Source organism: Eleginops maclovinus, chromosome 9 (assembly GCF_036324505.1).
Source record: "Eleginops maclovinus isolate JMC-PN-2008 ecotype Puerto Natales chromosome 9, JC_Emac_rtc_rv5, whole genome shotgun sequence".
NCBI classification, from domain to species: Eukaryota; Metazoa; Chordata; class Actinopteri; order Perciformes; family Eleginopidae; genus Eleginops; species Eleginops maclovinus.
This window is the reverse complement of record NC_086357.1, coordinates 21,115,267-21,137,398: the sequence shown is the minus strand read 5'-3', so window position 1 is coordinate 21,137,398 and position 22,132 is coordinate 21,115,267. Positions and strand designations below refer to the sequence as shown.

Below are 22,132 nucleotides of genomic sequence, written 5' to 3'. Positions count from 1 at the left end.
TAAACTTTTTATTTTTATTATCCGAACAATAATAAATACTATCACAGTAATTTTAAAGACAAACATTTTTTATTAAAAATGTATGTTTTAAAAGGTCGGTCGTGTTGTTTTTAATCCTTGTTTCCGGTGCCGTTTCACAACAAACTGCTGGGCGGAGGGATCAGCTACAAAGCAGCTTCTGTGAGAAATGTGGCCTCTTTGATAACCAAAATGAGGCCGTTGTTTATTATTTTGGCATTTGGAGCGGTGGCGAGCAGTGGAGTACTACTGGCGATGGTACTGTACTTTGTTGTATCCACAACGGTAACGTAAACCATAATGGTTGTTGGTATGTATGGTGTGCGTGCAGCTGTGATTTCCAATCTGCGTAACAGTGATGCCAGGCTATTACCCATGAAACAACCGCTGTCCTCCTTATTCAAATTGTATATCATCAATAATGAGGGTTATATTTGGTACAGTTACCGCCTGTAGCCAAAATATCAATAATCTGAGCTGCTGCTCCTCGTTGCATTGCATAACATAGCGTCTGGTTTTTTTCTCACAAAGTTCACTAAACGTGATTCTACATAGTGCAACTAGCATATGTACCTACATATTACTTAATTTAGTTTGATGGAGCGAGTATAATAGTTCAAAAGTTCCTATGACTGAGAGTAATCCGTAAAAAATCGGATGTGTTCTGCAGCAGCACCACCCATCTGGCCGCAGCTGGTGTCAGCTGATAGGCTTATCAGTGAGTAACATGTACAGTCAATGAAAGGTTTCATAACACAAGGTCGATGTGCGTTACAGCTGAAATGTCATGTTAGTATGAGTATTAAAATCCAATTGACTTTACCAGCATCATTAAGAGAACCTAGTCCCACAAAATAGTAATCAAAGAAGGAACTATCTCTGAAAAATAAGAAATAAAAAGTTGAAGTATGAAGTATAAAAATAAAGGTACTTAGTGTAGCATCTTTGTTAGTTAACAAAATACTATGTAATTATAAACAAAATTATGTAAATATGAAACTGGCTCTGACTGCTTAGTCTTATCATGTGAAAATAAGTTTGTAATATTTCTATTAATTTAATAACACTTGAAAGTAGCAAGTTTAAACTCAAAAGTACATTTAATTTTAATTTTCACTAATATTACGTACTGATTTTGCTTCTTTAATGTATATTTTGAATCATACAGTACATTTTCCGTAAAGATTGTTACGGAATAGGGCATATTTTATGTAACCAGATTGATTCCTACCAAGGCTTTCCCAAAAATGGTGAAAGAATCTTTAATAATCAGATAAGTGTGTTTCTCAACCTCTCAGCTTGTTGTGTAATGCTTTGCTTGGTCATTCTCCTAGTACTTACAGATTGTTTTTTGCAGGAAAAATATTCTGGAAAAGTACATGGGCAGGTACAGAGCAGAGTTCAAAAAACAGATTATTTTAAACTTCTTGAAACACAAACTCTCTTGTTTTGCTGGATTATGATAAATTGGTAGAATAAACAAGTGTTTTGGGCTCAGCCTTTGTGACTTTTACGAGATTTATTGGTTATGTGTGTTATTCACTGCTGCAAAAAGCTGTCATTCATTCCAATATTAATCTCATAAGTAGTTTATGTATTTCTTCAGACTATTGCTCTTAACGCTGGCCACAAGAGGCTCAACCCCACATAGCTCTCTTATTGAGCCTGAGGACTTTCAGAACTTTCTTGATGAGGTTATGAAATGTTGTGGACTGTGGACCGCAGTACATGTGTCTCTCTGACGTTGATGTTTTAGTCAACAGCAGAGAGACCTATTGGAGAATTAGAGCTAATCAGTTCTGTTAATAATCACCCGCTCCCTTCACTTGAGGACACTGCATCGCATTCTCATCCTCAGTGGTTGGATCGTGGTCTGACAGTGAGGCTGTAGCCAACATTATTCAGGCGGTTTACAGAATTTATCGCTTTCTGCCTTCAGAGGACCTTACTGAAGGGCAGTCATGCGCCTGTTAGGGTCCACTGTCCTTTTCTCTGTCCTGCTGCAGGCTATGGTAAGAAAAAAGTATGACTGAAACTCTGGATTATGTTGCAATAACGCTTTCTTTTGGAACATTTTTGGCATATTTGGATATTTTCGAATCGAATTGATAATTGCAAGAGTTCTTCATTTTTGATGTTGTGTGGGATGTTTTGTTATGGAAGATTTGCCTTCAAAAGGGATTCATTTATTTTTGCTGTATTCATAAATACATTTTAAGTGGAAAGACGTATATCGCTGCTATATTTGCCGGATCATATCACTTGTTAAAGTAAAAGTGCATTTTGAAAATGAGCTCCCTTTTTAACTCCCTTTTTTCTCCTCACAGTCTGCTCCGACAGAGGAATGGCAGAGGGCCACGTCTATTTACAACTTCTCAGCAACAGATATTGATGGGAATCTGGTTTCCCTAGAAAAATACAGGTAAGACTTTTTATTTTCTCTAAACCTATAAACCTACCATCACTAAATCCTTATCTATCTTTATTTTTAGGGGTGATGTTGTCATCATCACCAACGTTGCCTCTAAATGAGGTAAAACCCCAGTAAACTACTCTCAGTTTGCGGAAATGCACGCCAAGTATACTGAGAGAGGTTTACGCATCCTCGCCTTCCCTTCCAACCAGTTTGGAAACCAGGTACGAAACACATCAGAGTTTTATTGAAGCGCAAAGCTAGAACAGGCATTATTACACATGGGTGAAATCTGAACATTTTACATAACTGGTCAACAAAACGGTCACAGTGCAAAAGATCGAATATAGAATCTAATATTGCAACAGGCCTATATACAGTACATCACATTGTGGTAATGCATTCATTCAACTTGTTCTTTTTCTTCAGTTGTTTAGTAGAGCACTTTAACCAGTGTGGCGTTTGGCTTGTACTGACCAGTCTCGTTATTTCTCTTTACTTGTTTTACTTTGAAGGAGCCAGGAAATGAAACTCAGATTAAGCAGTTCGCCAGTTCTTACAACGCTCAGTTTGACATGTTCAGTAAGATCGATGTGAACAGCGACACTGCTCATCCTTTGTGGAAGTGGCTGAAAAGTCAGCCTAATGGGAAAGGTTTACTGGGAAAGTAAGTAGTGATTTTATAACATGTATATTGATAATTGCACTATACACTTATCTACAAACCGATTGAATTAAAACCAAATCCTATTGAGCATCATAGTGTCAGAGATTATTTTTTGACATGTGTTTGTTTTCATTCTTGCAGCAGTATCAAGTGGAATTTCACCAAGGTAAATATCAGTTGTTTTATATGTAGACATTACAAGGGTTGATCTAGCTGACATTGAATCATCTATTCCTATAATGTCCATCAACGTTTAACAGGTGCCCTAAATCTATAGGGTATATTTTACTTAATGGCAGAACCCTGTGAACTGTTAAATGTAAAACCGATAATGATTGTATTTTATTATTTGAGCTGTCTGTATTTGAGTTGTATCTTTTTTATCTTTCTCTATAGTTTTTGATCAACAGAGAGGGTCAGGTGATGAAGAGATATGGACCCCTGGATGATCCAAGTGTAAGTAAACATATTTTTATTTGCCACATACAGTATATTTAGCCTGACTGTAGCAGACTTTTCATATTCTTTTATTTTGAATCTTGTATATATGCTGTGTACTTATTTGTCTTTAGGGGCCTAGTGACAGAGAAAATAGCTTTTATAGCTTTACACCTTACAGATATGACTTTATGTACAGATAAAAAGGATCTGCAGTTGTGTTGTGCATATGAATAAGTAAATATTCAAAGTAAAATTAATAAACCAAAGGTTTAAGTGTGAGAGGATTTAATATGAATTGACCTTTCATATAAACTGACATTGTCTTTACTTCACAATTTAAAAAGATAAGGCAAAAGATGTGCATGTTAATATAGCCGTGTCTTTACATATATGTTATGTATGTTCTACTTTCATTAGAATAGTACATGTCCACTTATGCTCTTCTTTTTTTTCTTCCAGGTGGTGGAGAAGGATCTTCCTCAATACTTGTAAATGGATGATTGATGCCTCACTTACTGAAACTCTTTTCTCTGGCTCTCTCTGGCACCAGTGGATAAAGTTTGGGTTCACCCCAGACTAGTGACGGTCTGTTCATAAACCCGCATGACGGACAGAGCAGACCTGATGAAAATGGCGTGCAAACCAAATGGGAAGAAAACCAGACTTGATTTACTTTGGTTCTAGAGAGATAGGGAGAAAGGACTCTCTGTCAATAGATTAATGTGTGGCATTCTTTTCATAATAAATTGCACAAAATGTTGCCCTAATGATCTCTTTGTCTGTTATGTTTGTGTGTCAGGTAAACATTGGCATTATATTGCATTAGATTTGCTTGTTTGTTGAATAGATGTTTTTTTTGTCCTGAACAATGTTTTTATTCTGTATAATGGAAATACTGGAAAAAAAGGACACAAAATCTATTTCTGTCATTCTGAAAAAAATGCAAGTTTGTCAGAAAACCTTTCATGAGTGAGCGCTGGAGCTTAAAATTAAACTGAGATTATTTTTCTTCTGGGTTGAGAAATGAACAATGTCACAGTTTTATTCATTGACATTGGATTGATAGTACAGCAACTCAAAATGTTTGATTACAGGCACAGTAATAATACATTACAGTTTGTGCATTTACAATAGTGGTTGCAGAAGACTGAAGTAAATATGCCTGTTCGTACTGTAAAAAGAGTACACCAAGGATGAGGAACATTAAATCTAGATGTGTATTACAAACTGATTTGATTGTTTACTAATTGAACTCAGTAATTATGTTCCGGCATAGATATTGTAGCATAAATAATTCAAAAAACATGACAAGAGGGGTTTACTCAGTATAGAACTTTATTATCCAGACCAAGCAGGACATGTGTTTTTAGTCTGACCCCTGAAAATCTAACATGTCCATAGGATAAAACCACAGTCATTGCATTCATACCCATGGTGTACAGCCACCCTCGTGTTTAAGTTTAACAAACCCCTTGACTCTGTCATTAAAAAAACATTCTGTGACTAGCTCTTTTCATATAAAGTCAACTTTATCTCTAAAACTATGGTAGTCATCAATGCGTTGTTCTCATGCAACCACCCTAACTCCATCAGTTAAAGCTGACCTCTGCATGTGATTCAGAATAAGACACACTGAAGCTCCTGGCTGCAGTGCTCCCTTACTCTCTGCAGAGGGAGCCACAGTGTCTAGTAGCACAGAGAGCCAGGCAGTAGCACCATCACAGCAGCAGCAGCAGCAGCAAGTGCCGTGAGCGGAGAGGAGGAGAGGACGCTGTTCGTTAGGAAAACACTACACGCATGAAGGGACCGTCGCGGATTACTATCACATATTCCTCAGTTTCATTACAGCTCCTTATCCACTAACAAATCCCCTCTTTGCTCTCGCACCGTCGCTGTGGGTCTTTCAATCGGAGGGCTTGCCTGTTTTTCCTCCGGGAGGCTGAATGGAAGCAGAGGGAGCGGTCGGGCTGTCTGAGGCCGGGGACGGGAGCCCGCTGTCCGGGGACGCAGCATCCGATGATGGGGACACTGTCGTCGGAGTTAGCTACGGCATGGACGCCGGAGACATGGGTACTTTTAAATGTAACCGTATCTGTCTGTCTTTAGTAATTATTTCACAAACCTGACATCCATTTTCCTGTACTGTAAGCAGAAAGTCCCGACTCATCTTTGCTAGCAGGGAATCGGTAAGCTAACGTTAAGCTAGTAGCTAATTTACCGTTAGCTTAATGTATGTGGGAAGCAGGTAAAGTTGGATACTAGCGGTTTTACAGCCCATATGCTTGACTGTATACTGTGTGTAGTAAATACTAGCAGGTATAATCGCGTGTGGTCAGCAGCGGAACAAACCTTGAATCGATATGTGAACGGGCAATATGATATGTACAGTAGTATGGCTGTAAATGTCTTTAATTACCTGGATTGACATATAGAAAGAGCCAGGGCTGCAGTTAGGATGCATGACCACCTTCTCCCGAGGAAGCCCCTTCAGACACCTCCAATAATCACTACCTCTGACAAATACAAGCTCTGGTAAAACAGGGCAAAAGTATGAGCGTCAGAATATACTTAAAGTACCAAAAGTAAAAATAAATTGGCTCATTTCAGAACAATATAAATGACATGAATTGATTATAATGATTGATGCGTAAGAGTGGTATCAAAGCACATTTTAATTACTTTAATTTTACTCCAGGTGTAACTCAAGGCTTTATGTGTTGAATACAATTCCTACAACAATCACCACCTGTCAGAAATACAAGCTGTAGGAAAACATTCATTATGTTTCTGAAGAAATCATTAAAACCTCAATTTGGATTTACTATTTGCCACTATCTTGGCATATTACTGATGCCAAAAAATCCACATTTCTGCAGGGAGGAGGCTGAGGAACAGACCGCAGCCCCCACAGCAAGCTGTGACAGGCTGAGGTATTTGGCAATTGGACTAGACATTGTAAAATGTATGGATACATCTTCTATCAGTGTTTCATTTTTACATACATGTACTAGGAAAAACACAGACATTACTAATACAGAGAGTTCCACATGCTTTTTAAACAGATGCATTATTGAGTACCCTTCTAACCTGCCAAGTGTGTTCAGGTTGATGGACAGTTGCCATTCTCCAATCGGTATTGACCTGACGATGACAGAGAACAGAAAAATATAAATTAAATAAAACCACAGAGGACAAGTATGGTGCAATTTGCACTGAAGTGTGGACCCAAAATCCCTGCTGACTGTTAAAGCTTCTTGTTTTAACAAACCAAAAACACTAACATCGATACCTTGTCATCCCATTTACCTGGAGCTGAAATGACAATTGCTGTGGGTTGAGGTGGTTTAAATATTACTGAGACAAGGAAAATGTCAGTTACGCTCATGCTCAATGTTGTACTGCATTGGTAAGCTTTTACTGCAGACCAACACAGCCGATATTGTCTATGAAATGTGAGAGCTTCACACAGATAAATGAAATACACAAAATGGTGACATGATGATATATCCCTTCAGGCTTATGGAGGGAAAATTCACCTATTTTATGACTATTTTAATCATAGAATAGACATTATTTAAATCCATAAGTAGATGTTCAGCATATTGTCAACAAGGTAATCTATTTCACCAACAATTAATATTCAAAGTTTATCATCAGTGTACCACACTGCTCTATCATAGATTCTATCTCTGAGTTTATCAGCACAGTAAAGCGCGAACCTACATTCAACATGTCCTTTTTCTTTGTATTTCTAATATACATTAGCTGTCCGTGTGTGCTCCTCTAATGCAAAGCTTTTGTAGGTTAAGCTAGTTTGTCTGATAAGCCCTTCAGCAGGGGAGGGGTAGGTGTGCATCACACTGTGACTCCTATGCAACATCTGTTAGTGAATGGTCTTGAAGGGATAGTCGATTAAAGGCTTTTCAGCTAATATGTGTTAAACCCAGGGACTGTGCTCACTTCTGAGGCAGTGTACAATAACAATCTGGCACTGGTCAATGAGGAATAAATGGAAATGTCACCTGAAGAGGTTTTGCTTGATTCTAATTGGGTCCCAAAGATGGTAGATGTTCACGTAATGAAACATGTCAGCCTGAGAGCTGGTTTGTGTCAGGTGTAAGTGAAGGCTTCACTGTTTGCCTTCTCTGCTCTGAATGTGTGAAACAATGCTTTGTGTGGGTGTCACTGCTGGCTGTTAAATATCTGTCTGAGCATTTGGTCCTATTCAAAGCTTCTCATATACAAGCTGCATCATTTGTCCCTATAGTTAGTCTCCTGTATAGCATGACAGCATTCTTCTCGCATATGTTCTCCCCCCACTCGTACTCCTTTTACCTTTAACCTCTCCTCTCCTCTCCTCTCCTCTCCTCTCCTCTCCTCTCCTTTCCTCTCCTCTCCTCTCCTCTCCTCGCCTCCCCTCTCCTCTCCTCTCCTCATTCTCCCTGAGTGATTCCCTTGGCTCAGCCACTCATTTGTCACCATCCATCAGTCCTCCCCCCTGTTTTTTTTCTTTTTTCTATACTCCTCTTTAGGCAAGGCCTGTCAGAATTGCTGACGGAGGCACGAACGGGTGGTTGCCTTCGGTGTAACTTACAATCTATGTGCTTGCTCCTTATTCACTCTGCAAGGTCTCTCCATTTCTCTTTCTGTGGCTGTGTCTGCCAGTGTCAGTTGGTATGCAGGTGGCCAATGCACAAGACCTATATAGGGTTATCTCCTCTCTCCAGGTCATTCGATGTCATATTATTTTACGTAGATGATGACGCAGTTTAGCCGCGTCTTGCGTGCAGGTGTTATTTTCTTTATCTGGAAGTGGGGGTTGTGTGCACGGTAGATTTTCTAAACGGCGTTTGTCCTTGTGCTTGTCCAGGGTTTTTTATTTTCTGAGCGATAACTGCTGGGAGGATGAGTGAGGGGGTGAAGGGTAAATACAGATATGGAGAAACACGGAGAGAGGAGAGACATGCAAAACATTCTAGGCTGTATTTTTCTTTTGTTGTGGTGACTTTGCAGCTGTAAAAGGCTGCATGTGTCACAGGAGGCTCTGGCTCAGTGTTGCACTTACACGACTGCAGTGACATAATGCTCTGGCTTCCCTCAGAGGGGAAATAAAGCCTGCTGTTTTCAATTAAGAGAGTTACCGTGCCCACTATGCAGGCTATTATTATTTCATAATCAGGGGCAGGAGCATGAAGCTGTCATCTTAAACACCCACATGGAGCTAGAATTGGAGTGGGGTCTGCTACAGGAATTGGACCGATTCTGGTATAGTGCAATTGAGGATAAATGTTCACTGCAGGAACAGCAGCCTGCGTTTAAAGCACATCCTGGAGCCTTTCTGTGTTTGCATGTTTACCTTGTGTCTTTGTTCATTTTCTCCACGCCTCTCTCTACAATCCAAAAACAAGCATGTAGGTAGAGCGGAAACTGTACATTCCCTGTAGTTAATGGGTTTGTGTGTCAGACTGGTGACCTGCACAATGTGTACCCTGCCCTCTGTGTGCTGCTGAGATAAAGCCAAGATAAGCTTTTTAGAAAATCTATTACAATTATTAACAAATAAATCATTTTCAATTTTAAACATTTTGGGATTAGATGACATAAAGTTTCCATGCTGGGTTCACTGCTCTGGTTTGTGCGATTTGACTTTATGTGGAGGATTTATTAGCTTTTTGCACCTTGTTTCTGCCACATGTACGTACTGTATACATGTATTTATTTATTCAAAAGGCATGATGATATGGAAGCAAACTTGCCTGTCATCTGAGGCCTGCAGCTTACATATAATCAGTACACTTCTCTCCTTTATGCATATGAATTTAGGGACAGGTTGTCAAAGTCAACTCAAAGTCCACTTTATTGTCAAAGTTTCCACATGTGTTATACATACAGAAAATTGAAATGCCGTTTCTGGCAGTCCCACAGTGCAAATATAAACAAGAACATATAACATAAAAAGATAAGAGCGTTGAAAAAAAAGGGGGGGGGGGGTAAAAAGGGGTGTACAACAAAAAAAATAATATACATATACATATATTAGACACAATCAACACAGTTGTGCAGACAATGAAAGATAAAGCACTGTAGTAGTTGTGGTAGTTTCAGTGTGTAGCAGTACAGTTGGACCTGCTCACTTACTTTGTTACAAACTTTCGTCTACAACAGAATATTTCTTATAATGTTATTCCATAAATGAATAAAGTCTAGGTTTTATTTCCAAGTAAGTTTCCTAGTTAGTATTTCATAGCAGCCTGTATTAGTGTAAATTATTTGCCATACAGTTGTTCAATTGACACTTTGAATGGATTTCCTTTTCTAAGCTTGCTGTTCTCAGCACCATTTAAACCTAAATTGTATTTCATAAGCTGTTGCAATTATAAATAAATTAGAATACACTCATTTCCTCTTTCCTAGATAGTAAAAGAGAGATGCAGTGTAATTTCTTTCTGATCTCTGGCCCTCAAATGGCTTCCAGTCTTTCGTGTCACAGTTGCATGGTTGTGTTTCGTCCAAATTGTTACAGGTTTTGTACAAAATCCTATCAGTGTGTGATTATTGCTTTCCTTGCACTGTTGGGAAATAAAACCTTCCTCACTTCTGCCGAGGTTCTCAGCACAGACCGATATATGTTTGTTTTCTTCCATCTTCTGATGTTCTGGGGGCAGTTTTGAGAAGAAGCTTTATTTTCCGTGCAGTTTTAAGCTGAATCAGTGGCTGCAGGCTGTGTTTGCTGCATTGTATTTTACAAAAAGCCAAGGCTGCTATCAGTTTTTCTGTGGGTATTTATCTGGGCCTATTAGGAGTCGTGGAAAGGATTTTCTCCTCTCCACAGGCAGTGCAGCCTCACACTGTTCATAAGAGATAGAGGCGGCTTTTGGTAGGTCAGGATGGTAAATGATGGAGTGCACCTTGCCGAGTAACCAACTGTATTTTACTTGAGGCTGCTACACACCAACAGTGAAACATCTTCTGCAGAGTAGTATGTGTTCATTCAGATGTCAGAAGAAGCATGTGTGGTGTAGCATGTCTATGTTAAGCATGTCTGAGGGCCATCATGCTGGGAGAAATGCAATGATTCGCAGCATTTGGGTGATGGCAGACTGTTATCCACCTTAAGACTGAGGTGCATCGTCAACTTGAAGAGATTTCAGTCAACATTTATGCAGTGTTTGGGGAATTTAGGCGGTGTGAAAACATGCATGTGAGTTATTAGCTCCACAGCTTCTTAATAGCGTCATACAATGACATAAATGTTCAGGAGAGACAGCTCGATGTGTCAGACTAAACCTGCAGGTGTTTTTGGATGGTTTTGTACAGCAGCATTTAATCACACTGTTGTGCAACTTTGCTTCTTCTGTAGTTGTAGCAGATTACCCTCCGACTGAGTCACCAGTGGCAGAAGATGCTGCTCTCAGCAATAACTGCAGCAAACAGCAGCCAGGCTGATCACCAGCATGTTTATTTACAAGATACAGTACAACCCCATGACTCTATACAGTTTCCTCTCCTCTCCTCTCCTCTCCTCTCCTCTCCTCTCCTCTCCTCTCCTCTCCTCTCCTCTCCTCTCCTCTCCACTCCTCTCCTCTCTCCTCTCCGTAAAAGGACCTTTTTTTCTCGGCCTGGACTGCCTTTTTCAGGATCAGTGAGGATAAGCTCAGTTCAGATCTAGGAGCCCAGTAATGAAAAAACATATTGAAATTGCACAAGAGGTTTGAGCCCTTGTGTGTGTGATTTTGCTGGGAGGACTGAGCTGTTTTTAGCTTTGGCCAGAGATTGGGAACTGCTACCCTGCGAGTCTCTTTAGGAGCAGCAAAACCTCCCAGCCTCCCGGACACTCCTGACAAATATAATCCAGCGGTGTTAATACTACATCCCAACTAAACTGGTATCCTGCAGGAAATGTCAACTGACTAATTATCTGTACATATTACCTCAAGTCTTCTCCTGATGTCTGTTTGTAATAACTCACACTTCATATTGACTCACACTGGCAGACGTCTGCATAGCTGACAATGACTCTGTAATGACGTATAGAGGTGTATGTAAGCGTCCCTGCAGTGTGCATAACAAACAGCTACTCTTACTATAATGCACATTAATATTCTGTCAGGACTCGGCCCAGCAGCTAGAGTCCTCTCCTATTAAAGAACCTTCGTCTTGCTTCTCTTCGCTTTGAATTCAATTTCATATTCCACTGAGCTTTCAGGCCTCTCCAAGGAGAAATTACACTTTCATACCCACCTGTTCATTAGTGCGATCCACGGTGTGAAATGAAGATGTTACTGTCGCAGCCTCTCCTAACCGGCAGTGAGATTTAGGCCAGAGTTTATTAGCTGCTGTCAGTAGCTGCTAAGCCAGTCATTTTATCCTCTGCATATTGTCAGTCTGAATAGTAAATAGATGGATTTAGGAATGATGAGGCAGACATTAGAGAGCTTGCAGGTGTGGCATTTGAATGAAGTTAGCATTTTAATTTGAGGATGTTTGATAACCAGAAGAGAGATACGGTACATCTGCCTGTTTATATAACAGAAAAACAGGCATTCTCTGCTATTCATTTTTAATGTAAAACAGTAGCAGATTACCAGACAGACTGTCTCTTGACTCCTACCTGTGCTTGCGATGGTGCCATCTTATCCTGATAATCCAGACAGTTAGTCTAGTAGCCTGGAGAGAATGGGATTAAGTAGTAAAGTAATACTGACCGTGATTGAGCTGGATTTGCATCTGAGGTTGGTCCAGGTGAACCTCGTTAAGTCTGGCCAACTGGAGTCATTGGTGTGTCTGTGTGAAGTGTTTTCCAGCTCTGAAATGGTGTAAAGGGTCTTGGCTGAAAATGTCAGTTTTGTGTTGTTTTACAGCTCATTTAAAGTATGTTGACGTGAGAAAATGAGTGGTGCTTAGTCAGGTGTTTCGTTTTCTGTGTTTTTTTTTGTTGTAAATGTCAAAATGAATCATGCAATGCAAATGCCCAAAAGCAATCTTGTTTTAGTGTAAACAACAGACCGGATTTACATTAGAGAAGCTGTAGCAAATATTATGAATGATCATTTATAGCTTTCTATGTCTTTATTGTTGGTTGACTAATTAAAGTGAACATCTTGAAACATATAGTAAGTATAAGCTCTAACACTAGTCCTGCGTACTCAGTAATAACGATTTGCTGCTTTTTGCTGTCTTTGGCTGATTTTGCTGCCAAATTTGAACACATGTTTATAAGATGTTTCAATATTTTCTGACTAAAAACATTTTATAAAAAAATGGGGCGAAGCCTGCGAGCTAGTTCAGACAGTCAACTCGAGCACCAATGATACATTCGCACATAACGCCCCTCGTCACTCTTGCAACCAATCAAACACAGTGTCCTAAATCTGGCGCTCTATTTAAGCTGTTGGATCCGCCTACGTCTGCCTCGTTAATGCTGCTGCCGCTACTACCGCTGTTTCCGCGCTACTAATGCATTCACCTCGTTCACGTTGGAGATGCTCGCCTGCCCCACCACCACCCCAGCTTCCTCCCCAGCTTCCACCTGTTGGCTCGGGGGTTAGTTATCTAACCATCACTCCATGTTCTATGTTAATATGTGGAGTGATGAGGCCCGAGCCTAGACGCCAAACTCAAACTATATACTGTTTCTAATAAACATATTAATGAAACACGTGAGTTCTCTGACTGAAATAAGATAAACAGATATATCTATAAAGGAATGAATGACTTGCAGACCTGTAATATTTCTCAGTCTCCCCTTTTAAATAAAGGTTTGTTTCATTGGGACTCAGCTCAGATTGCTCGTATGCAGACTGTGTTGTTCATTGCTCTTCTAGCTCCAAGCTAAATGTCTCAAAGGAAGCAGGAAGCTTTTTATTAAGCCTGCTTGCTTTTGCTTGATGCCATTCATTGTGATGGATGACTTGGCATAGTGAAAAGCTGTCCTCTCCAGCCCCTGCTTCCTCCACACATTCACTGTATCATACAAAGTGTAGGATATGCACTGACAGCAAAGGACAGAGCAGCTTTCCCCCTCCTGTGCACACCGCTTTGTTCAGAAAGTCAGGGGACTGCTGAGAGGAAATGTATTTCAGAGAGAAGGCGGTGGATGACTGCTGTCACCACAACGCCAGTTTAAGACGTGTTGACGTGTTTAGAGCTGAGTTCAGCCATGCTGTAGTCCGTAAGTAGCTGGCGTTACCTTGCGTCTGTTACTGCGTGTCTGTTACCGTGTGTTTACATACAGAGGCAGTAAGGACAAGCTGTGAGGTTGGATATTATTCTGCTAGAACGTTTAAAGCCTCTTTAAAAAGCTTAGCATAAAGTGGTTGATGACTCCTTAATTATAATCGTTACCATCCAAGTACTCATCGAGGAGGAATGGTCAGTACCGAGGTATAATTGATATGCTTAGATTCACTCAGATATATCTACATCCTATACACTAGATTAGATCCGGTCTGTCAGAGTATCCTGTTAATGTGCTTGTGCATGCAAACAGCATGTCCTAGATACAGAAACACGGAGAAGCTCTATGTTGTTCTGGATACCTCTGACAGAAACTAGGATACTGTGGCTTGTAAACACCAGATCCATGTTTTATTATCACTGTCTGCCATCTGCACAGGTGTGCCTTTGACTGGAAAAACATTAAAGGTGAAAAAAGAAACAAAAAATGAATCCAGAAGTTTTACAACACGCTCATTGTCTTTTCCTTGTTGAGTATTGTATGAAATGGTGAATAGTATCCCTGTTTTTAGTTGGGGTACCATGTGGGCGTTTGGTTCAGTAACTTCTTTTGAGTAACTCAAGTGTCTGGGTTGCAGGGCGACTACATTTTTATATTGCCTTCTCTGGATGGGGGAGGATGAGGAACAAACTGGCTGGATGGTGTGCTCATGGAAAACACACAGCCTGCTGGCTACTGAGATCACAGGCTCAAGGGTGGAAGGACCTGATGACACTGACTTAGGATCAGTTTGTCTTCCCTCTATCTAAAAACTAGCCATCAGTATTGCATAACTCTCCAGTGTGAAGTGAACTAGGCTGAGGTTAACCATAAATTCTAAAAAAAGGAGGTCCTCCAGGCTGAACTTCCAGCAGAGAAGAGAACAAATGACTCTCCTCTAACACTCGACTTAGACTCACATTAATGTAAGAAACGTTACAATCACACAGCATTGCTCACAACACAAGATGTATTTTACCCCACTTTGTATTAAGGAGGCTGCCTTGTTAATTCTCCTGCTCTTTTTGAAGTCTTATGGATTTCTGCTTTCTGTAGGTCAGGTCTGACGCTCCTCGACACGATAAGCAAGCGCTGCTTTGTTGTGGCATAAAAAATGAACACCCAATCGATAGAGGCAACCTCTCTTAACCTCGGCCAAGATAACAAACAATCATTTTAAAGACTGCCTCTTACTTAGCTCATCCTCAGGGATTCCCAGTATTGATCAGAGTCAAACATTGCTGTCACATCAATGCTGCTTGCAGTGTGGGGTTAACAATTAATCGACTCACCCAAGTCATTATTTGTTTTGCATCAATTTTGTGGCTGAGATGCACGAAGACATCATAGGGATCTGATGTTTATTTGTTGACGTACTTTAAAATCATTTAGTTGATAGCAATGAGTGCGTCAACAGTTGTAGAAGGTGTTTAATGGGGAGCCTGTAAACTGTGTGGTGGCGTAGCTCTGCCTCCTTCAACAGCAGCAGGTAAGGACATGTTTGAGGAAGCATCTCTCTGTTATTTGACTATGACTATAATTGGGGCATGAAAAGAAACAGATAGAGGAAAAAGTGCATGTCCACAATGGTTTGGGAACATAAGGCCAGGCAACATATATATTTATATATTTGCCCTGTACTGCCCAAGTGCAGCACACAGAATGTAAAGCAGGTTATTAGAGCACACCAGTGTCACAATAAAGTGACACAGTCAGGTTTAGATTTTAATGAAAGTGTGCCATGAATACTCAAAAGTCCATTTTAAAGATTCAAAAGGCAGATCCTGAGTTGGCTTGATATCACGCTATGTTTCCTTCCATACCGTCTCTACATCGTAAAGCAATATTGGACATGAATATATCTTAGTGCTTCTATATTCAGTGATCTAAACAGCTGTGTGCTTTAAAGCGTAGGGGCAGAGTAAACTTGGGATGAACTGATTGTAGAGATACATTTGCTGGTCTTTCGCAGTTTGTTTGTGTTTTTGTGTGACTTTGGTCTTTTTAAGAGTTCGTTAGCATTCAGTAAGTCACACAAGAACACAAACAAACCAAACAATCAGGGCACAACAGACCAGCATCCTCTGTTTTATGCAAATTAAAATAGCTGTTTTTCTCAAAGGACTCTGGTGGATTTAGAATTTGAATATAGTTTGGGTGGATAAAACGGTTTTGCTTCCCTGTTTTGAAGTCGTAACTCCAAACTGGGGACATGCCGACGGCCATAATCTACCGTGGGGTCAAAGGGGGTGTAAATACAATAAAAAGACTGTATTTTGCCTCTCCTCCTATAGCTATCACCAGCTGGTAATGGACGTCTCTCTTAAGGGTGTGAGAGTGGGCCCTTAAACGTGCTCATAGCAGTCCAAGTAGGCAACAGTCTCAGCCAGCAGCTATTTATTTGTATAGGTCTATTTGTTGTTCCATCCCCTGAAGAGCTGTACAGACTGCTGCTGCAGCATGATGGCGGAGAAGGACCTATTTTTCCTCATGCTCTCATTCTCAAGCCTCTTTACAGTGTCAAGGATGAAATCACTTGGGTTCTTGTCGCATAATGGAAGGAAGGTAACACTCATAACATGCCATTACGTCAGACTCCTGTGCTGCTGGGTAGAGGTGTTTCTCAAGATGTTTTTCACATATATTTTGCAGGAAAGCAATCATGAAATATGATGAGAAAAACACGTATGAAGAATTGTTGTGTCTCCCTCCTCTGCTTTTCCACTGTACGCTGTAATGTACTTTCATCACCTTTTATACCATTTCTGTATGTAATCACTGGAGCTTTAGTAATAACAGCAGGGTTTTGTCACTTGTAGTCACATTTGCTTGCTTGTTATCATAATATAATGACATTTCAGGATGTACTCCAAGAACCTAATTTAAAGAAATGGTGTTTGTGTTTTACTTGCCTCAGCTGAGGGTAGGAGTTATACATTAATATTAGAATATACCATGTGAATCCGCAAAGTGAATCAATATATAGATTCATTTCTGCAAACAGATATCAAACTTAATGTGAATCTGTTGGCAAAGGGAAAGTACTTTGGTATCGAAAGCTCTCCGAGTGGAGTTGACATCACGTTTCTGCGGGCTTTGGTAGCATTCAGAAAACCAGTCTGAAGGGGGACAATGCATTGGCTGATTTGCAATCTCAGAACCCATCAACTATCTTTATGTTTGGATTTTTTTGTAGCTTTTTGAATAAAATGTATACACTCGTATGAAATGATCTGTTAAAGCTATAACTTCAGTACGGGCTCTTTTAATTGAACGTGTCAAAGTGATTAGCCTTCCTTATCCTCTAGCGACTGTTCATTGGGAGTTTTGTCGCTATATAGACTGTAAACAATGACCAGAGGATGAAGTCTTGGCACATGGAATCCGGAATCAGTTTGCCAGACCAACAGCAAATGGGTTTCGCATAAAAAATACGTACTGCTATCTGTTCTTTATTCCAAAGACAGCTAAAGGTGTTGGAAATGTCAGGAGAAATGATAACAACGGCATTTTCATGATGTTTAAGGCTGATATATATGAATAAAGTGGGTTTGTAGCTCGAGATAGAGAGGAGGTTAACTGAACGGAGAGTCAGCCATCTAACTGTGTGGGTACAAATCACTCCGTGGTCCTGGTAAATTGTCACGGTAGTCGAGCAGGGAGAGATGGAGCACATGCTTGGACATGCACAGCCTGTCTCATTCACTGCACACACACACACACACACACACACACACACACACACACACACACACACACACACACACACACACACACACACACACACAGTATGCCTTCAAACCTGTAGTCTCAGCTAGCAACACACACTCACATACCCTTGCGTGCCTTCACACTCGGAGAGCAGTCTTTACCTGCAGGGAAGGGTTGTGGTTGCAGTGAGATGCATGACACTCGCAAACATAGGGAACAGAGATTTGGAAATGAAAACCGCACATAACCAACCAAATGACATGCATCCACACATTTGGACCTACAGACACACGTACTGTACATAGGATGGGATGGTAAAAGCAGAGGAGGCTCCTCTTTAATTATCTGCATTGCAAACATTCCTTCACCAGCCGTGTTTTTCCCCTCAGTTTTTATCCCCTGGTTGTTCGGGCATGCTTTGGCTTACTCATCTCGGTGCAAATGTGAGCATGTGACAGAGGAGAGAGAGATAGAGACACAGAGCAGGAGGAGGGGTGGCAAACACATCTGTGGCTCAGTCACATGGACGTCCACGAGAGGCAGGCAGGCGGAACAGCCACTACAGAGACTCGCCATCGATTCAGATATCGTCTGCAGCTCGCCAGGTTCACACTGGACGCAGAAGCACTGAAACATGTCAGTTGTGGAACGTGATTTAACAAAGGCTGCTCAAAACAGAAGTACATCCCTCCCTCCCTGTTCAAAAATTAAACCATGGGACACATGTGATGCATATGTACATACATGTGCTATATTACACTGATTTAATTTGAATCCAAACTATTACGAGGTCATAAACAATATATCTGTTAACAATAAGTAAAAGAAATAATAGTGGGTCTTGTTTAAGGTGTCTGCCCAATTAGGATTATTTAATCTCATTTTTATGCCAAAAATTGAGACTGTTTTTATGAATTTGCCCATTTTACAGTTTCTCTTGTTACTGAGCAATGCCTCCATTATAATGCTGAGTGTTACAAGTCTATAATTATGCATCTATTTCAGGCCTTCCTGGGGAAAACAGACTTCTTATTGCCTCTCTCTATTGCCTACATCCTGTTATTGGACTGAAAATGATCAAAGCAGACCTGCTGACCACTGAAATGTCTAACATTGCCATTTGTAGTGTGTGATGTAAAACATGTCTCAGCTTATTTAATATTATCCTATTATTTTACAGAGCTATTAATTGGATGTTCAAATTTGAAACAAAGAGTCTTGGGACACACTTCAGTAAAAAACAAAATACTGTACATGCATGAATATGTAAATAAGGCTTATTCGCACAGGAGTGGTTCTATCTCAGTCATTTCTAACAATTGCTAAAGTCGTTTGCAATCTTAACCCCAGATCAATGTCTGAAATTGTCAATTCAAAATTCCACTTCCACTTCCACACAAATGACCTACTGTATTTTAAGTCCTGTGCGATTCAGAATAGCATTGGGGTTGTTTTTGTGAAATGTTTTCTCCTCTGGGAACATTATTTAAACATAAACAAACAATTGCACTTATAATATTCAACATTTAACTCCTCACCTGGTTATATTAGTCCTGTGTCAGTAGGGCATTGTATGTGTTCTCCTTCATGTTTATTTACAAGTTGTCGACCAACCGACCCACACGCAAACATTGCTATTTCTAGAGCCGTGCAGATAGCATTGCCCTAAAGTACATTTGATCACAAACAGGGTACCAAGGGCTTCCTAAAGGGCTTGCCCTTGTAGCCTGCTGTCTCCTGTGCTTCCACTCGCTGACAGGCCCCCTACTTGTGTTTGACACTGTTATTACATAATGTTGGCCCGCTGCGTCCACCCTGTGGTATTTGTCTCTGTCACAGAGAGCCCTAATGATGTTGAGTAATGGAGCCTTCATGTCTCCGAGCAACTAACACAATCATCTCTCTCCTTTTCCCTGTCTCTCTCTCTCTCTCAGATGCTGCTGCTAGGAAAGCCTTCATCACGGAGGTGAGCGTCCATCTGTCCCTGTGATCGTAACGCTTCTCGTTTTAGTTCCCTTTTTATCTCCACATCAATACAAGCAGTGCTTTGGTTTTAGCCAGACACTGAAAACAAATGAAACCACTCGCCCTCCAAGCTTTGATCCTAATTTAATAAATCCCATCCATCAAGCACTTCAGCTACTGCATTAGTTTAAAGCAACCATTTGATGTATGGCACAGTTTGTTTGAAACCAAAAAGCTCAATGAACATAACTCATAGCAGGTAGTCCAGCTGTGAGATCTCCTGATATCCACTACAGCTTCTACCATTAAAGCTTCTCCTTATTTAAGATAAGTTTACAAACTGTGCTATCAGACCTTCATTCTTTATGCATGTCATCGCAACTCATTTGAGTTATAATGTTGAAGTAGGCAAAGATCCACAAATTCAAGATCCTTAGAAAAGAGAAACCAAGTTAGCATTCTGCTCCAAACTTAGCAGCTGGTCTACTCTGAAAATCAGTGAAAAGATAACTTGGAGAAATATTTTAATAATCAGCTTCAAATCAACCTGTGTAACACACGTCTCTCTCTCTCTTTGTCTCCCCAGATGCCCTCATCCTCAGGCCAGCCTGGTCAGGGGAAGAAGATTGGCCACAGAGGAGTCGATGCATCAGGGGAAACTACTTACAAGAAGGTAATGTAGAGAGCTCATTCTGCTCTCTATAAATGATCTTCTCCAAATGGAGCCATCGATCAAAATAACCCAGCACAAAGTAGTGTTTTCCAGTCAAAAATATCTGAGTTTAATCCTTTATGTACCAGATCTAGAAATAAATTACTACAATCACCTCAGGAGTAATTTAATTCAAGCTACAACCCATACACTCTGCACTCTGGTTCAATCTGCTGAGGATGCCAGGAAATATGTTTATGTCTTAGAAACTGTTTAACTCGTTCGGATGGGGAAATACATTGGTGGCATATTATGCATCTGAATGCTTCCCATGATGGGTATCAAATGAATTGGAAAAACAGTATGAATGAGCGACTTTATTGGTATCGTTTTTTTTTTTAACAAATCCAGCCTTAAAGAAGGAGTAAGTATTTCACTCACCTGTGCCTCCCTCTCTCCACAGACCACATCCTCAGCCTTGAAAGGAGCCATCCAGCTGGGCATCGGTTACACAGTGGGCAACCTGAGCTCCAAGCCTGAGAGAGATGTGTTGATGCAGGACTTCTACGTGGTGGAGAGCATCTTTTTCCCCAGGTCTCTAATGCAGACAAACATCATGTATACATTCAGATTGTTTCCATACTGCACCTTGAGTTAAAATATAAACGTAATCTCTGTCTTCCTGTCCTTTTTTGTTCTTCAGTGAAGGCAGCAACCTCACTCCAGCCCACCATTTCCCGGACTTCCGCTTTAAAACCTACGCTCCCGTGGCCTTCCGCTACTTCAGAGAACTGTTCGGCATCAGGCCGGATGACTACTTGGTAAGATTTTACTTTGTCTGTGTCGCTAAATGAATTAAAGACAGTTCTTGCCTCTTGGATGCTAGACATTCTTTAAAATATATGGTACAACATTTAAAAAATGGTTGTACATCAGTAGGAGCTTTGTTTCAGCTCAAATCAGAGGATTAGACTCGAACAGGGAGCAGGAGAACGAAATACAGAGGGATGTAAGAAGAAAGGAAAGGCAAGCCAAGGAGAAGACAATGAAATACAAAGTAATAAGCAAGCTATTCATAAAGATGAGAACTGCAGATAAGACCTAGAGAGCTAAAAGGAGAACAATGAGAGTAAAACGCCTCGAAACAGCTTAAAAGAGAGCAGAGGGGAGGAGAGAGAAAGGAGTTCTGCAGCTTGTCTCCCCTCATCAGCATGGAGGACCTGGAGGCTGCATGATTCACCGCTGTGCCCTCAGCAGTCTAGCACAATATACATACATTGCTCAGTCAGTGTTTCTGCATCTCTCATGTGCACATATCTTTAATGCATCGGTTCGCCGGCCACGTGGAAACACCACATCCTGCCTGACAGCTCTCTCGGTCAGCCTGTGGTCACTCATCAACATGTCAGCTCAAGCCATCTGGGGATTTGCATGTTATTACTAACTCATTTTTTAAGATGGTTCCACTGAAGTGTTGCAGTAGGTATGACAAAACTGAATCTATTTGTTTATCCTGCTTACATCTATGTTAACTTACTAGCTTATTACGTGTTTAGCCGCCCGTACTAACATTAGTAATGCCTTACCTTAGGGGGACAGGGTGCTCTAATGGGCCTAAATGATGGAGAGAGTCCTTAATTAGGGGTTCGCTTAAGGTAGACCCTAAATCTCTTTAAGATCCAGGGTTGTACCTTGCTACCTGATTTATAGACCCCTTGTTGTCAACTATAACATCCCAATGGAGTTAATTCAGCATCACATTACAGGTGTAGTGTGGCTAATTATATGGCATTATTCACACACCTCTCAACAACACATTGGTGTACCTTTTAAATGGGTTTTCCATGGAAGTGTTCAGGAGGTGTTTGGGTGGAGCATTTGGGTACTGTGTTCTCATTTATACATATTTGTGGAATATGTTTGGCATGGACACTGCTCTGGGTGTAACCAGGGTGTGAGTAGGAAACTACTCCCAAGCATGCGGAGTAACAAGACGGAAATATTGCCCTGTAAGAGCTGACTCATGAACGGCACCGCAGCAATAAACCA

The 22,132-nt window shown here is 40.6% G+C and overlaps 2 protein-coding genes across 5 annotated transcripts in view; both read left to right on the top strand.

The window, feature by feature from the left end:
- The first annotated feature begins 18 nt into the window (after nt 1-18).
- gpx4a (glutathione peroxidase 4a) lies at nt 19-4,309 on the top strand. Of its 3 annotated transcripts, none has more exons than XM_063890761.1 (7): nt 19-276; nt 2,346-2,440; nt 2,511-2,655; nt 2,947-3,098; nt 3,240-3,264; nt 3,495-3,554; nt 3,999-4,309. In XM_063890761.1, exons 1-7 carry the CDS (start codon nt 211-213, stop codon nt 4,029-4,031), a joined length of 576 nt encoding a protein of 191 aa, XP_063746831.1. In that variant the 5' UTR covers nt 19-210; the 3' UTR covers nt 4,032-4,309. The 3 variants fall into 3 exon arrangements, with proteins under 3 accessions (XP_063746831.1, XP_063746830.1, XP_063746832.1); XM_063890760.1 differs by having other exon boundaries at nt 91-303; XM_063890762.1 differs by lacking the exon at nt 19-276 and adding an exon at nt 1,773-2,030.
- A 243-nt stretch (nt 4,310-4,552) lies between these two features.
- The window catches only part of pip5k1ca (phosphatidylinositol-4-phosphate 5-kinase, type I, gamma a), a 40,159-nt gene continuing 22,579 nt past the window's right edge, over nt 4,553-22,132 (top strand). For both annotated transcript variants that reach the window (XM_063890756.1, XM_063890755.1), the window contains exons 1-5: nt 4,553-5,609; nt 19,401-19,432; nt 20,018-20,104; nt 20,547-20,677; nt 20,787-20,904. In XM_063890756.1, the coding sequence (XP_063746826.1) occupies nt 5,483-5,609; nt 19,401-19,432; nt 20,018-20,104; nt 20,547-20,677; nt 20,787-20,904 (495 nt within the window). In that variant the 5' untranslated portion in view covers nt 4,553-5,482. The remainder of the gene's footprint in view (nt 5,610-19,400; nt 19,433-20,017; nt 20,105-20,546; nt 20,678-20,786; nt 20,905-22,132) is intronic.